The sequence below is a fragment of the Ascaphus truei genome (genome assembly GCF_040206685.1).
Source record: "Ascaphus truei isolate aAscTru1 chromosome 3 unlocalized genomic scaffold, aAscTru1.hap1 SUPER_3_unloc_12, whole genome shotgun sequence".
NCBI classification, from domain to species: domain Eukaryota; kingdom Metazoa; phylum Chordata; class Amphibia; order Anura; family Ascaphidae; genus Ascaphus; species Ascaphus truei.
Window position 1 is genome coordinate 140,920 of NW_027453824.1, and position 17,762 is coordinate 158,681.

General features: G+C 59.5%; 1 protein-coding gene across 6 annotated transcripts in view; it reads right to left on the reverse strand.

The window, feature by feature from the left end:
- The window catches only part of PKNOX1 (PBX/knotted 1 homeobox 1), a 236,018-nt gene that overhangs the window by 134,386 nt on the left and 83,870 nt on the right, over positions 1-17,762 (reverse strand). For all 6 annotated transcript variants that reach the window (XR_012790040.1, XM_075580548.1, XM_075580545.1 and 3 more), the window contains one exon: positions 3,851-4,022. Coding sequence is in view for 5 of the 6 variants with exons in the window: in XM_075580548.1 (XP_075436663.1) it covers positions 3,851-4,022 (172 nt within the window). In the remaining variant the exon portion in view is untranslated. The remainder of the gene's footprint in view (positions 1-3,850; positions 4,023-17,762) is intronic.

The window sequence follows — 17,762 nt, forward strand, 5'->3', positions numbered from 1 at the left end:
TCACTAGGAAGGTGCAATGAGTGGTGCAGATACAAGTGGCTGGTCTCCCGGGACACACATGGACTGCAGTCAGTCAGGCGAGCTCGCTATGAAACTACAGGTTCACTAGGAAGGTGCAATGAGTGGTGCAGATACAAGTGGCTGGTCTCCCGGGACACATGGACTGCAGTCAGTCTCTCGCTATGAAAGTACAGGTTCACTAGGAAGGTACAATGAGTGGGTGCAGATACAAGTGGCTGGTCTCCCGGGACACATATGGACTGCAGTCAGACTCTCGCTATGAAAGTACAGGTTCACTAGGAAGGTACAATGAGTGGGTGCAGATACAAGTGGCTGGTCTCCCGGGACACACATGGACTGCAGTCAGTCTCTCGCTATGAAAGTACAGGTTCACTAGGAAGGTACAATGAGTGGGTGCAGATACAAGTGGCTGGTCTCCCGGGACACATGGACTGCAGTCAGTCAGGCGAGCTCGCTATGAAAGTACAGGTTCACTAGGAAGGTACAATGAGTGGTGCAGATACAAGTGGCTGGTCTCCCGGGACACACATGGACTGCAGTCAGTCTCTCGCTATGAAAGTACAGGTTCACTAGGAAGGTACAATGAGTGGGTGCAGATACAAGTGGCTGGTCTCCCGGGACACATGGACTGCAGTCAGTCTCTCGCTATGAAAGTACAGGTTCACTAGGAAGGTACAATGAGTGGTGCAGATACAAGTGGCTGGTCTCCTGGGACACACATGGACTGCAGTCAGTCTCTCGCTATGAAACTACAGGTTCACTAGGAAGGTACAATGAGTGGTGCAGATACAAGTGGCTGGTCTCCTGGGACACACATGGACTGCAGTCAGTCTGTCGCTATGAAACTACAGGTTCACTAGGAACGTACAATGAGTGGTGCAGATACAAGTGGCAGTGTTCAATAAAACACCAATATGCAATAACGGCTAAAGAGAGACTGGGCCAGCGCTGGTCCTGGGTTTGCAATAAGGGTTCATGAAGATGGGTCCCAGGGAACACATGGGTGTACAAACTTGGGTGCAGAACCCCTCTTCACAACATTTACACTGATTGCCGGGGGAGAGCGCGATGCCTCTTATCTTTTATCCGGCTTCTCTCGACAACGCAGCGCCACATTGCGGCGCAGAGATGAGATGCCGGAGAGCAGGTAAGAGGCCGGGGGCGTGACTACTGCCCCTGACAGACTAGTAGTGTGCGTCTGTGTGAGGACGGAGATTATCCTGGAGCCCCCGAGAGGACACGGCCTCACATCCTCACAGACCAGGGCCCCCAGTCAGGGTCGTACCGAGCCTCTGCACTCCGTGTGCGGACTGTACGAGAGCTTCAATGGGAACCTGAAGCAGATACTTAGGGCGTTCCTGGGGGCGGGATGCAGAGACAGGGACAATGGCAGCCCCTACTTATACTGGCCCCGCAGCGCCATCACCAAACCCCGAACCCACCTGACGAAGAAAAGGATCCCACCAAAGGGTGACTGATCGCCGGTATGTCATGCGGCCTTCCAGAAACTCCCACAGAGTGAGACACACACACAGACGCGCGCCCAGAGTGAGACGCGCACACACAGAGCGAGACTCACACACAGACTCACACACAGAGCGAGACTCACACACAGAGCGAGACTCACACACAGACTCACACACAGAGTGAGACACACACACAGACGTGCACCCAGAGTGAGACTCACACACAGACTCACACACAGAGCGAGACTCACACACAGAGCGAGACTCACACACAGAGCGAGACTCACACACAGACTCACACACAGAGCGAGACTCACACACAGACTCACACACAGAGCGAGACTCACACACAGACTCACACACAGAGCGAGACTCACACACAGACTCACACACAGAGCGAGACTCACACACAGACTCACACACAGAGCGAGACTCACACACAGACTCACACACAGAGCGAGACAGTCACAGACTCACACACAGAGCGAGACTCACACACAGACGTACACACAGAGCGAGACAGTCACAGACTCACACACAGAGCGAGACTCACACACAGACGTGCACCCAGAGTGAGACGCGCACACACAGAGCGAGACTCACACACAGACGTGCACCCAGAGTGAGACGCGCACACACAGAGCGAGACTCACACACAGACGTGCACCCAGAGTGAGACGCGCACACACAGAGCGAGACTCACACACAGACGTGCACCCAGAGTGAGACGCGCACACACAGAGCGAGACTCACACACAGACTCACACACAGAGTGAGACACACACACAGACGTGCACCCAGAGTGAGACTCACACACAGACTCACACACAGACTCACACACAGAGCGGGACACACACAGAGCGAGACAGTCACAGACTCACACACAGACTCACACACAGACGTTCACCCAGAGTGAGACGCGCACACACAGAGCGAGACTCACACACAGACTCACACACAGAGCGAGACTCACACACAGAGCGAGACAGTCACAGACTCACACACAGAGCGAGACACACACACAGACTCACACACAGAGCGAGACTCACACACAGACTCACACACAGAGCGAGACTCACACACAGAGCGAGACAGTCACAGACTCACACACAGAGCGAGACTCACACACAGACTCACACACAGAGCAAGACTCACACACAGAGCGAGACAGTCACAGACTCACACACAGAGCGAGACTCACACACAGACTCACACACAGAGCGAGACTCACACACAGACTCACACACAGAGCGAGACAGTCACAGACTCACACACAGAGCGAGACAGTCACAGACTCACACACAGAGCGAGACAGTCACAGACTCACACACAGAGCGAGACTCACACACAGACGTGCACCCAGAGTGAGACGCGCACACACAGAGCGAGACTCACACACAGACTCACACACAGAGCGAGACTCACACACAGACTCACACACAGAGCGAGACTCACACACAGACTCACACACAGAGCGAGACAGTCACAGACTCACACAGAGCGAGACTCACACACAGACGTACACACAGAGCGAGACAGTCACAGACTCACACACAGAGCGAGACAGTCACAGACTCACACACAGAGCGAGACTCACACACAGACGTGCACCCAGAGTGAGACGCGCACACACAGAGCGAGACTCACACACAGACTCACACACAGAGCGAGAGAGTCACAGACTCACACACAGAGCGAGACTCACACACAGAGCGAGACTCACACACAGAGCGAGACAGTCACAGACTCACACACAGAGCGAGACTCACACACAGACGTACACACAGAGCGAGACAGTCACAGACTCACACACAGAGCGAGACTCACACACAGACGTACACACAGAGCGAGGTAGTCACAGACTCACACACAGAGCGAGACTCACACACAGACGTACACACAGAGTGAGACAGTCACAGACTCACACACAGAGCGAGACTCGCACACAGAGCGAGACTCACACACAGAGCGAGACAGTCACAGACTCACACACAGAGCGAGACTCACACACAGACGTACACACAGAGCGAGACAGTAACAGACTCACACACAGAGCGAGACTCACACACAGAGCGAGACTCACACACAGAGCGAGACAGTCACAGACTCACACACAGAGCAAGACAGTAACAGACACACACACACACCCAGAGTGAGACGCACACAGAGAGCGAGACACACACACACACACAGGAGGCACACTCAGAGTGAGACAGTCACAGACTCACAAACACGCACACACAGAGCGAGACACACACACACACACACACACACACACAGGAGGCACACTCAGAGTGAGACAGTCACAGACTCACAAACACGCACACACAGAGCGAGAAACACGCATGCGCACGCCTCCTCACCAGGCTGTCGGTCTCAGGGTCCTCGGAGAAGAAATCTTTGCCCGTCTTGTGCTGCCTGCGCACAAAATTCTCTATATCCAAGTCAAAGCTGGCCGAGGTCGTACCCTCTGACCCCTGCGTGCAACCTTCACACTTATCAAAGAGCAGAGCCAGAAGAGGGAAGAGGGGGTGCCTGGGGGGAGAGAGCAGAGCGTTACACACAGGAGCAGAGACAGGGGGAGAGCAGAGCGCTACACACAGGAGCAGAGACAGGGGGGAGAGCAGAGCGTTACACACAGGAGCAGAGAGAGGGGGGAGAGCAGAGCGCTACACACAGGAGCAGAGAGAGGGAGGGAGAGCAGAGCGCTACACACAGGAGCAGAGAGAGATGGAGAGAGCAGAGCGCTACACACAGGAGCAGAGAGGGGGGGGGAGAGCAGAGTGCTACACACAGGAGCAGAGAGAGGGTGGGAGAGCAGAGCGCTACACACAGGAGCAGAGAGAGGGAGGGAGAGCAGAGCGCTACACACAGGAGCAGAGAGGGGGGAGAGCAGAGCGCTACACACAGGAGCAGAGAGAAGGGGAGAGCAGAGCTCTACACACAGGAGCAGAGCGCTACACACAGGAGCAGAGAGATGGGAGAGCAGAGCGCTACACACAGGAGCAGAGAGAGGGGGGAGAGAGCAGAGCGTTACACACAGGAGCAGAGAGAGGGGGGAGAGAGCAGAGCGTTACACACAGGAGCAGAGACAGGGGGAGAGCAGAGCGTTACACACAGGAGCTGAGACAGGGGACAGTAGAGCGTTACACACAGGAGCAGAGAGAGGGGGGAGAGAGCAGAGCGTTACACACAGGAGCAGAGACAGGGGGAGAGCAGAGCGTTACACACAGGAGCTGAGACAGGGGACAGTAGAGCGCTACACACTGGAGCAGAGAGAGGGGGAGAGCAGAGCGTTACACACAGGAGCAGAGAGAAGGGGGGAGAGCAGAGCGTTACACACAGGAGCAGAGAGAGGGGGGGAGAGCAGAGCGCTACACACAGGAGCAGAGAGAGGGGGGGAGAGCAGAGGGCTACACACGGGAGCAGAGAGCGCGGGGAGCAGAGCGCTACACACAGGAGCAGAGAGAGGGGGGGAGAGCAGAGGGCTACACACGGGAGCAGAGAGCGGGGGGAGCAGAGCACTACACACAGAAACAGAGAGAGTGGGAGAGAGCAGAGCGTTACACACAGGAGCAAAGAGGGGAGGGGGAGAGCAGAGCGCTACACACAGGATCAGAGAGAGGGGGGAGAGCAGAGCGTTACACACAGGAGCAGAGAGAGGGGGAAGAGCAGAGCGCTACACACAGGAGCAGAGAGAGGGGGAGAGCAGAGCGCTACACACAGGAGCAGAGAGAGGGGGGTGGAGAGCAGAGCGCTACACATTGGAGCAGAGAGAGGGGGGAGAGCAGAGCGCTACACACAGGAGCAGAGAGAGGGGGAGAGCAGAGCGCTACACACAGGAGCAGAGAGAGGAGGGGGAGAGAAGAGCGCTACACACAGGAGCAGAGAGAGGGGGGGAGAGCAGAGCGTTACACACAGGAACAGAGAGAGGGGGGAGCAGAGCGCTACACACAGGAGCAGAAAGAGGGGGGGAGAGCAGAGCGCTACACACAGGAGCAGAGAGAGGGGGGGAGAGCAGAGCGTTACACACAGGAACAGAGAGAGGGGGGAGCAGAGCGCTACACACAGGAGCAGAAAGAGGGGGGGAGAGCAGAGCGCTACACACAGGAGCAGAGAGAGGGGGGGAGAGCAGAGCGTTACACACAGGAACAGAGAGAGGGGGGAGCAGAGCGCTACACACAGGAGCAGAGAGAGGGGGGGAGAGCAGAGCACTACACACTGAAGCAGAGAGAGGGGGGGGAGAGCAGAGCGTTACACACAGGAGCAGAGAGAGGGGGGAGCAGAGCGCTACACACAGGAGCAGAGAGGGGGGGAGAGCAGAGCGTTACACACAGGAGCAGAGAGAGGGGGGAGCAGAGCGCTACACATAGGAGCAGAGAGAGGGGGGGAGAGCAGAGCGTTACACACAGGATCTGAGAGAGGGGGGGAGAGCAGAGCGCTACACACAGGAGCAGAGAGAGGGGGGTGGAGAGCAGAGCGCTACACATTGGAGCAGAGAGAGGGGGGGAGAGCAGAGCGCTACACACAGGAGCAGAGAGAGGGGGAGAGAGCAGAGCGCAACACACAGGAGCAGAGAGAGGGGGGGAGAGCAGAGCGCTACACATAGGAGCAGAGAGAGGGGGGGAGAGCAGAGAGCTACACACAGGAGCAGAGAGAGGGGGGTAGAGCAGAGCGTTACACACAGGAACAGAGAGAGGGGGGAGCAGAGCGCTACACACAGGAGCAGAGAGAGGAGGGGAGAGCAGAGCGCTACACACAGGAGCAGATAGAGGAGGGGGAGAGCAGAGCGCTACACACGGAGCAGAGAGAGGGGGGGAGAGCAGAGCGTTACACACAGGAACAGAGAGAGGGGGGAGCAGAGCGCTACACACAGGAGCAGAGAGAGGGGGGAGAGCAGAGCGCTACACACAGGAGCAGAGAGGGGGGGAGAGCAGAGCGCTACACACAGGAGCAGAGAGAAGGGGAGAGCAGAGCTCTACACACAGGAGCAGAGCGCTACACACAGGAGCAGAGAGAGGGGGGAGAGAGCAGAGCGTTACACACAGGAGCAGAGAGAGGGGGGAGAGAGCAGAGCGTTACACACAGGAGCAGAGACAGGGGGAGAGCAGAGCGTTACACACAGGAGCAGAGACAGGGGAGAGTAGAGCGTTACACACAGGAGCAGAGGGAGGGGGAGAGCAGAGCGCTACACACTGGAGCAGAGAGAGGGGGAGAGCAGAGCGTTACACACAGGAGCAGAGAGAAGGGGGGAGAGCAGAGCGTTACACACAGGAGCAGAGAGAGGGGGGGAGAGCAGAGCGCTACACACAGGAGCAGAGAGAGGGGGGGAGAGCAGAGGGCTACACACGGGAGCAGAGAGCGCGGGGTGCAGAGCGCTACACACAGGAGCAGAGAGAGGGGGGGAGAGCAGAGGGCTACACACGGGAGCAGAGAGCGGGGGGAGCAGAGCACTACACACAGAAACAGAGAGAGTGGGAGAGAGCAGAGCGTTACACACAGGAGCAGAGAGGGGAGGGGGAGAGCAGAGCGCTACACACAGGATCAGAGAGAGGGGGGAGAGCAGAGCGTTACACACAGGAACAGAGAGAGGGGGAAGAGCAGAGCGCTACACACAGGAGCAGAGAGAGGGGGAGAGCAGAGCGCTACACACAGGAGCAGAGAGAGGGGGGTGGAGAGCAGAGCGCTACACATTGGAGCAGAGAGAGGGGGGAGAGCAGAGCGCTACACACAGGAGCAGAGAGAGGGGGAGAGCAGAGCGCTACACACAGGAGCAGAGAGAGGAGGGGGAGAGAAGAGCGCTACACACAGGAGCAGAGAGAGGGGGGGAGAGCAGAGCGTTACACACAGGAACAGAGAGAGGGGAGAGCAGAGCGCTACACACAGGAGCAGAAAGAGGGGGGGAGAGCAGAGCGCTACACACAGGAGCAGAGAGAGGGGGGGAGAGCAGAGCGTTACACACAGAAACAGAGAGAGGGGGGAGCAGAGCGCTACACACAGGAGCAGAGAGAGGGGGGGAGAGCAGAGCACTACACACTGGAGCAGAGAGAGGGGGGGGAGAGCAGAGCGCTACACACAGGAGCAGAGAGGGGGGGGGGGAGAGCAGAGCGTTACACACAGGAACAGAGAGAGGGGGAGCAGAGCGCTACACACAGGAGCAGAGAGGGGGGGGGGAGAGCAGAGCGTTACACACAGGAGCAGAGAGAGGGGGAGCAGAGCGCTACACATAGGAGCAGAGAGAGGGGGGGAGAGCAGAGCGTTACACACAGGATCTGAGAGAGGGGGGGAGAGCAGAGCGCTACACACAGGAGCAGAGAGAGGGGGGTGGAGAGCAGAGCGCTACACATTGGAGCAGAGAGAGGGGGGGAGAGCAGAGCGCTACACACAGGAGCAGAGAGAGGGGGAGAAATCAGAGCGCAACACACAGGAGCAGAGAGAGGGGGGGAGAGCAGAGCGCTACACATAGGAGCAGAGAGAGGGGGGGAGAGCAGAGCGCTACACACAGGAGCAGAGAGAAGGGGGTAGAGCAGAGCGTTACACACAGGAACAGAGAGAGGGGGGAGCAGAGCGCTACACACAGGAGCAGAGAGAGGAGGGGAGAGCAGAGCGCTACACACAGGAGCAGATAGAGGAGGGGGAGAGCAGAGCGCTACACACGGAGCAGAGAGAGGGGGGGAGAGCAGAGCGTTACACACAGGAACAGAGAGAGGGGGGAACAGAGCGCTACACACAGGAGCAGAGAGAGGGGGGGAGAGCAGAGCGCTACACACAGGAGCAGAGAGAGGAGGGGGAGAGCAGAGCGCTACACACAGGAGCAGAGAGAGGGGGGGAGAGCAGAGCGCTACACACAGGAGCAGAGAGAGGAGGGGGAGAGCAGAGCGCTACACACAGGAGCAGAGAGAGGGGGGGGAGAGCAGAGCGCTACACACTGAGCAGAGAGAGGGGGGGAGAGCAGAGCGCTACACACAGGAGCAGAGAGAGGGGGGAGAGAAGAGCGTTACACACAGGAACAGAGAGGAGGGGGAGAGCAGAGCGCTACACACAGGAGCAGAGAGAGGGGGAGAGCAGAGCGCTACACACAGGAGCAGAGAGAGGAGGGGGAGAGCAGAGCGCTACACACAGGAGCAGAGAGAGGGGGGGAGAGCAGAGCGCTACACACTGGAGCAGAGAGAGGGGGGGGAGAGCAGAGCGCTACACACAGGAGCAGAGAGAGGAGGGGGAGAGCAGAGCGCTACACACAGGAGCAGAGAGGGGGGGGGAGAGCAGAGCGTTACACACAGGAGCAGAGAGAGGAGGGAGCAGAGCGCTACACACAGGAGCAGAGAGGGGGGGGAGAGCAGAGCGTTACACACAGGAGCAGAGAGAGGGGGGAGCAGAGCGCTACACATAGGAGCAGAGAGAGGGGGGGAGAGCAGAGCGTTACACACAGGATCTGAGAGAGGGGGGAGAGCAGAGCGCTACACACAGGAGCAGAGAGAGGGGGGTGGAGAGCAGAGCGCTACACATTGGAGCAGAGAGAGGGGGGGAGAGCAGAGCGCTACACACAGGAGCAGAGAGAGGGGGAGAGAGCAGAGCGCAACACACAGGAGCAGAGAGAGGGGGGGAGAGCAGAGCGCTACACATAGAAGCAGAGAGAGGGGGGGAGAGCAGAGCGCTACACACAGGAGCAGAGAGAGGGGGGTAGAGCAGAGCGTTACACACAGGAACAGAGAGAGGGGGGAGCAGAGCGCTACACACAGGAGCAGAGAGAGGAGGGGAGAGCAGAGCGCTACACACAGGAGCAGATAGAGGAGGGGGAGAGCAGAGCGCTACACACAGAGCAGAGAGAGGGGGGGAGAGCAGAGCGTTACACACAGGAACAGAGAGAGGGGGGAGCAGAGCGCTACACACAGGAGCAGAGAGAGGGGGGAGAGCAGAGCGCTACACACAGGAGCAGAGAGAGGAGGGGGAGAGCAGAGCGCTACACACAGGAGCAGAGAGAGGGGGGGGAGAGCAGAGCGCTACACACAGGAGCAGAGAGAGGAGGGGGAGAGCAGAGCGCTACACACAGGAGCAGAGAGAGGGGGGAGAGAGCAGAGCGCTACACACTGGAGCAGAGAGAGGGGGGGAGAGCAGAGCGCTACACACAGGAGCAGAGAGAGGGGGGAGAGAAGAGCGTTACACACAGGAACAGAGAGGAGGGGGAGAGTAGAGCGCTACACACAGGAGCAGAGAGAGGGGGAGAGCAGAGCGCTACACACAGGAGCAGAGAGAGGAGGGGGAGAGCAGAGCGCTACACACAGGAGCAGAGAGAGGGGGGAGAGAGCAGAGCGCTACACACAGGAGCAGAGAGAGGAGGGGGAGAGCAGAGCGCTACACACAGGAGCAGAGAGAGGAGGGGGAGAGCAGAGCGCTACACACTGGAGCAGAGAGAGGGGGGGGAGAGCAGAGCGCTACACACAGGAGCAGAGAGAGGAGGGGGAGAGCAGAGCGCTACACACAGGAGCAGAGAGAGGGGGGAGAGAGCAGAGAGCGCTACACACAGGAGCAGAGAGAGGGGGGCGAGCAGAGCGCTACACACAGGAGCAGAGAGAGGAGGGGGAGAGCAGAGCGCTACACACAGGAGCAGAGAGAGGGGGGGAGAACAGAGCGCTACACACAGAAGCAGAGAGAGGGGGGGGAACAGAGCGTTACACACAGTAACAGAGAGAGGGGGGAGAGTAGAGCGCTACACACAGGAGCAGAGAGAGGGGAGAGAGTAGAGCGCTACACACAGGAGCAGAGAGAGATGGAGAGAGCAGAGCGCTACACACTGGAGCAGAGAGAGGGGGGGGAGAGCAGAGCGCTACACACAGGAGCAGAGAGAAGAGGGGGAGAGCAGAGCGATACACACAGGAGCAGAGAGAGGGGGGAGAGAGCAGAGAGCGCTACACACAGGAGCAGAAAGAGGGGGGAGAGAGCAGAGCGCTACACACAGGAGCAGAGAGAGGAGGGGGAGAGCAGAGCGCTACACACAGGTGCAGAGAGAGGGGGGGAGAGCAGAGCGCTACACACAGGAGCAGAGAGAGGGGGGGAGAGCAGAGCGCTACACACTGGAGCAGAGAGAGGGGGGGGGAGAGCAGAGCGTTACACACAGGAACAGAGAGAGGGGGAGCAGAGCGCTACACACAGGAGCAGAGAGAGGGGGGAAGAGCAGAGCGCTACACACTGGAGCAGAGAGAGGGGGGGAGAGCAGAGCGCTACACACAGGAGCAGAGTGAGGGGGGGAGAGCAGAGCGTTACACACAGGAACAGAGAGAGGGGGGAGCAGAGCGCTACACACAGGAGCAGAGAGAGGGGGGGAGAGCAGAGCGCTACACACAGGAGCAGAGAGAGGAGGGGGAGAGCAGAGCGCTACACACAGGAGCAGAGAGAGGGGGGAGAGCAGAGCGCTACACACAGGAGCAGAGAGAGGAGGGGGAGAGCAGAGCGCTACACACAGGAGCAGAGAGAGGGGGGAGAGCAGAGCGCTACACACAGGAGCAGAGAGAGGAGGGGGAGAGCAGAGCGCTACACACAGGAGCCGATAGAGAGGGAGAGAGCAGAGCGTTACACACAGGAGCAGAGAGAGGGGGGGAGAGCAGAGCGCTACACACAGGAACAGAGAGAGAGGGAGAGAGCAGAGCGCTACACACAGGAGCAGAGAGAGGGGGGAACAGAGCGTTACACACAGGAACAGAGAGAGGGGGGAACAGAGCGTTTCAGGAACAGAGCATTACACACAGGAACAGAGACAGGAGGGGGAGAGCAGAGCGCTACACACAGGAGCAGAGAGAGGGGGGGAGCAGAGCGTTACACACAGGAACAGAGACAGGAGGGGGAGAGCAGAGCGCTACACACAGGAGCAGAGAGAGGGGGAGAGAGCAGAGCGTTACACACAGGAGCAGAGAGAGGGGGGGAGAGCAGAGCACTACACACAGGAACAGAGAGAGAGGGAGAGAGCAGAGCGCTACACACAGGAGCAGAGAGAGGGGGGAACAGAGCGTTACACACAGGAACAGAGAGAGGGGGGAACAGAGCGTTACACACAGGAGCAGAGCGTTACACACAGGAGCAGAGAGAGGGGAGAACAGAGCTTTACACACAGGAGCAGAGAGAGGGGGAACAGAGCGTTACATACAGGAGCAGAGCGTTACACACAGGAGCAGAGAGAGGGGGGAACAGAGCGTTACACACAGGAGCAGAGCGTTACACACAGGAGCAGAGCGTTACACACAGGAGCAGAGAGAGGGGGGAACAGAGCGTTACACACAGGAGCAGAGAGCGGGGGGAACAGAGCGTTACACACAGGAGCAGAGCGTTACACACAGGAGCAGAGAGAGGGGGGAACAGAGCGTTACAAACAGGAGCAGAGAGAGGGGGGAACAGACCATTACACACAGGAGCAGAGAGAGGGGGAACAGAGCGTTACACAAAGGAGCAGAGAGAGGGGGGAACAGAGCGTTACACACAGGAGCAGAGCATTACACACAGGAGCAGAGAGAGGGGGGAACAGAGCGTTACACACAGGATCAGAGCATTACACACAGGAGCAGAGAGAGGGGGGAACAGAGCATTACACACAGGAGCAGAGAGAGGGGGGGGAGAGCAGAGCGCTACACACAGGAGCAGAGAGAGGAGGGGGAGAGCAGAGCGCTACACACAGGAGCAGAGAGAGGGGGGGGAGAGCAGAGCGCTACACACTGGAGCAGAGAGAGGGGGGGAGAGCAGAGCGCTACACACAGGAGCAGAGAGAGGGGGGAGAGAAGAGCGTTACACACAGGAACAGAGAGGAGGGGGAGAGCAGAGCGCTACACACAGGAGCAGAGAGAGGGGGAGAGCAGAGCGCTACACACAGGAGCAGAGAGAGGAGGGGGAGAGCAGAGCGCTACACACAGGAGCAGAGAGAGGGGGGGAGAGCAGAGCGCTACACACTGGAGCAGAGAGAGGGGGGGGAGAGCAGAGCGCTACACACAGGAGCAGAGAGAGGAGGGGAGAGCAGAGCGCTACACACAGGAGCAGAGAGGGGGGGGGAGAGCAGAGCGTTACACACAGGAGCAGAGAGAGGAGGGAGCAGAGCGCTACACACAGGAGCAGAGAGGGGGGGGAGAGCAGAGTGTTACACACAGGAGCAGAGAGAGGGGGAGCAGAGCGCTACACATAGGAGCAGAGAGAGGGGGGAGAGCAGAGCGTTACACACAGGATCTGAGAGAGGGGGGAGAGCAGAGCGCTACACACAGGAGCAGAGAGAGGGGGGTGGAGAGCAGAGCGCTACACATTGGAGCAGAGAGAGGGGGGGAGAGCAGAGCGCTACACACAGGAGCAGAGAGAGGGGGAGAGAGCAGAGCGCAACACACAGGAGCAGAGAGAGGGGGGGAGAGCAGAGCGCTACACATAGGAGCAGAGAGAGGGGGGGAGAGCAGAGCGCTACACACAGGAGCAGAGAGAGGGGGGTAGAGCAGAGCGTTACACACAGGAACAGAGAGAGGGGGGAGCAGAGCGCTACACACAGGAGCAGAGAGAGGAGGGGAGAGCAGAGCGCTACACACAGGAGCAGATAGAGGAGGGGGAGAGCAGAGCGCTACACACGGAGCAGAGAGAGGGGGGGAGAGCAGAGCGTTACACACAGGAACAGAGAGAGGGGGGAGCAGAGCGCTACACACAGGAGCAGAGAGAGGGGGAGAGCAGAGCGCTACACACAGGAGCAGAGAGAGGAGGGGGAGAGCAGAGCGCTACACACAGGAGCAGAGAGAGGGGGGGAGAGCAGAGCGCTACACACAGGAGCAGAGAGAGGAGGGGGAGAGCAGAGCGCTACACACAGGAGCAGAGAGAGGGGGGGGAGAGCAGAGCGCTACACACTGGAGCAGAGAGAGGGGGGGAGAGGCAGAGCGCTACACACAGGAGCAGAGAGAGGGGGGAGAGAAGAGCGTTACACACAGGAACAGAGAGGAGGGGAGAGTAGAGCGCTACACACAGGAGCAGAGAGAGGGGGAGAGCAGAGCGCTACACACAGGAGCAGAGAGAGGAGGGGGAGAGCAGAGCGCTACACACAGGAGCAGAGAGAGGGGGAGAGAGCAGAGCGCTACACACAGGAGCAGAGAGAGGAGGGGGAGAGCAGAGCGCTACACACAGGAGCAGAGAGAGGAGGGGGAGAGCAGAGCGCTACACACTGGAGCAGAGAGAGGGGGGGGAGAGCAGAGCGCTACACACAGGAGCAGAGAGAGGAGGGGGAGAGCAGAGCGCTACACACAGGAGCAGAGAGGGGGGGGGAGAGCAGAGCGTTACACACAGGAGCAGAGAGAGGAGGAGCAGAGCGCTACACACAGGAGCAGAGAGGGGGGGGAGAGCAGAGCGTTACACACAGGAGCAGAGAGAGGGGGGAGCAGAGCGCTACACATAGGAGCAGAGAGAGGGGGGGAGAGCAGAGCGTTACACACAGGATCTGAGAGAGGGGGGAGAGCAGAGCGCTACACACAGGAGCAGAGAGAGGGGGGTGGAGAGCAGAGCGCTACACATTGGAGCAGAGAGAGGGGGGGAGAGCAGAGCGCTACACACAGGAGCAGAGAGAGGGGGAGAGAGCAGAGCGCAACACACAGGAGCAGAGAGAGGGGGGGAGAGCAGAGCGCTACACATAGGAGCAGAGAGAGGGGGGGAGAGCAGAGCGCTACACACAGGAGCAGAGAGAGGGGGGTAGAGCAGAGCGTTACACACAGGAACAGAGAGAGGGGGGAGCAGAGCGCTACACACAGGAGCAGAGAGAGGAGGGGAGAGCAGAGCGCTACACACAGGAGCAGATAGAGGAGGGGGAGAGCAGAGCGCTACACACGGAGCAGAGAGAGGGGGGAGAGCAGAGCGTTACACACAGGAACAGAGAGAGGGGGGAGCAGAGCGCTACACACAGGAGCAGAGAGAGGGGGGAGAGCAGAGCGCTACACACAGGAGCAGAGAGAGGAGGGGGAGAGCAGAGCGCTACACACAGGAGCAGAGAGAGGGGGGGAGAGCAGAGCGCTACACACAGGAGCAGAGAGAGGAGGGGGAGAGCAGAGCGCTACACACAGGAGCAGAGAGAGGGGGGGGAGAGCAGAGCGCTACACACTGGAGCAGAGAGAGGGGGGGAGAGCAGAGCGCTACACACAGGAGCAGAGAGAGGGGGGAGAGAAGAGCGTTACACACAGGAACAGAGAGGAGGGGGAGAGTAGAGCGCTACACACAGGAGCAGAGAGAGGGGGAGAGCAGAGCGCTACACACAGGAGCAGAGAGAGGAGGGGGAGAGCAGAGCGCTACACACAGGAGCAGAGAGAGGGGGGAGAGAGCAGAGCGCTACACACAGGAGCAGAGAGAGGAGGGGGAGAGCAGAGCGCTACACACAGGAGCAGAGAGAGGAGGGGGAGAGCAGAGCGCTACACACTGGAGCAGAGAGAGGGGGGGAGAGCAGAGCGCTACACACAGGAGCAGAGAGAGGAGGGGGAGAGCAGAGCGCTACACACAGGAGCAGAGAGAGGGGGGAGAGAGCAGAGAGCGCTACACACAGGAGCAGAGAGAGGGGGGCGAGCAGAGCGCTACACACAGGAGCAGAGAGAGGAGGGGGAGAGCAGAGCGCTACACACAGGAGCAGAGAGAGGGGGGGGAGAACAGAGCGCTACACACAGAAGCAGAGAGAGGGGGGGGAACAGAGCGTTACACACAGGAACAGAGAGAGGGGGGAGAGTAGAGCGCTACACACAGAGCAGAGAGAGGGGAGAGAGTAGAGCGCTACACACAGGAGCAGAGAGAGATGGAGAGAGCAGAGCGCTACACACTGGAGCAGAGAGAGGGGGGGGAGAGCAGAGCGCTACACACAGGAGCAGAGAGAAGAGGGGGAGAGCAGAGCGATACACACAGGAGCAGAGAGAGGGGGGAGAGAGCAGAGAGCGCTACACACAGGAGCAGAAAGAGGGGGGAGAGAGCAGAGCGCTACACACAGGAGCAGAGAGAGGAGGGGGAGAGCAGAGCGCTACACACAGGTGCAGAGAGAGGGGGGGAGAGCAGAGCGCTACACACAGGAGCAGAGAGAGGGGGGGAGAGCAGAGCGCTACACACTGGAGCAGAGAGAGGGGGGGGGAGAGCAGAGCGTTACACACAGGAACAGAGAGAGGGGAGCAGAGCGCTACACACAGGAGCAGAGAGAGGGGGGAAGAGCAGAGCGCTACACACTGGAGCAGAGAGAGGGGGGAGAGCAGAGCGCTACACACAGGAGCAGAGTGAGGGGGGGAGAGCAGAGCGTTACACACAGGAACAGAGAGAGGGGGGAGCAGAGCGCTACACACAGGAGCAGAGAGAGGGGGGGAGAGCAGAGCGCTACACACAGGAGCAGAGAGAGGAGGGGGAGAGCAGAGCGCTACACACAGGAGCAGAGAGAGGGGGAGAGCAGAGCGCTACACACAGGAGCAGAGAGAGGAGGGGGAGAGCAGAGCGCTACACACAGGAGCAGAGAGAGGGGGGAGAGCAGAGCGCTACACACAGGAGCAGAGAGAGGAGGGGGAGAGCAGAGCGCTACACACAGGAGCCGATAGAGAGGGAGAGAGCAGAGCGTTACACACAGGAGCAGAGAGAGGGGGGGAGAGCAGAGCGCTACACACAGGAACAGAGAGAGAGGGAGAGAGCAGAGCGCTACACACAGGAGCAGAGAGAGGGGGGAACAGAGCGTTACACACAGGAACAGAGAGAGGGGGGAACAGAGCGTTACACTCAGGAACAGAGCATTACACACAGGAACAGAGACAGGAGGGGGAGAGCAGAGCGCTACACACAGGAGCAGAGAGAGGGGGGGAGCAGAGCGTTACACACAGGAACAGAGACAGGAGGGGGAGAGCAGAGCGCTACACACAGGAGCAGAGAGAGGGGGAGAGAGCAGAGCGTTACACACAGGAGCAGAGAGAGGGGGGGAGAGCAGAGCACTACACACAGGAACAGAGAGAGAGGGAGAGAGCAGAGCGCTACACACAGGAGCAGAGAGAGGGGGGAACAGAGCGTTACACACAGGAACAGAGAGAGGGGGGAACAGAGCGTTACACACAGGAGCAGAGCGTTACACACAGGAGCAGAGAGAGGGGAGAACAGAGCTTTACACACAGGAGCAGAGAGAGGGGAACAGAGCGTTACATACAGGAGCAGAGCGTTACACACAGGAGCAGAGAGAGGGGGGAACAGAGCGTTACACACAGGAGCAGAGCGTTACACACAGGAGCAGAGCGTTACACACAGGAGCAGAGAGAGGGGGGAACAGAGCGTTACACACAGGAGCAGAGAGCGGGGGGAACAGAGCGTTACACACAGGAGCAGAGCGTTACACACAGGAGCAGAGAGAGGGGGGAACAGAGCGTTACAAACAGGAGCAGAGAGAGGGGGAACAGACCATTACACACAGGAGCAGAGAGAGGGGGGAACAGAGCGTTACACAAAGGAGCAGAGAGAGGGGGGAACAGAGCGTTACACACAGGAGCAGAGCGTTACACACAGGAGCAGAGAGAGGGGGGAACAGAGCGTTACACACAGGATCAGAGCATTACACACAGGAGCAGAGAGAGGGGGGAACAGAGCATTACACACAGGAGCAGAGAGAGGGGGGGGAGAGCAGAGCGCTACACACAGGAGCAGAGAGAGGAGGGGAGAGCAGAGCGCTACACACAGGAGCAGAGAGAGGGGGGGGAGAGCAGAGCGCTACACACTGGAGCAGAGAGAGGGGGGGAGAGCAGAGCGCTACACACAGGAGCAGAGAGAGGGGGGAGAGAAGAGCGTTACACACAGGAACAGAGAGGAGGGGGAGAGCAGAGCGCTACACACAGGAGCAGAGAGAGGGGGAGAGCAGAGCGCTACACACAGGAGCAGAGAGAGGAGGGGGAGAGCAGAGCGCTACACACAGGAGCAGAGAGAGGGGGGGAGAGCAGAGCGCTACACACTGGAGCAGAGAGAGGGGGGGGAGAGCAGAGCGCTACACACAGGAGCAGAGAGAGGAGGGGGAGAGCAGAGCGCTACACACAGGAGCAGAGAGGGGGGGGGAGAGCAGAGCGTTACACACAGGAGCAGAGAGAGGAGGGAGCAGAGCGCTACACACAGGAGCAGAGAGGGGGGGGAGAGCAGAGCGTTACACACAGGAGCAGAGAGAGGGGGGAGCAGAGCGCTACACATAGGAGCAGAGAGAGGGGGGAGAGCAGAGCGTTACACACAGGATCTGAGAGAGGGGGGAGAGCAGAGCGCTACACACAGGAGCAGAGAGAGGGGGGTGGAGAGCAGAGCGCT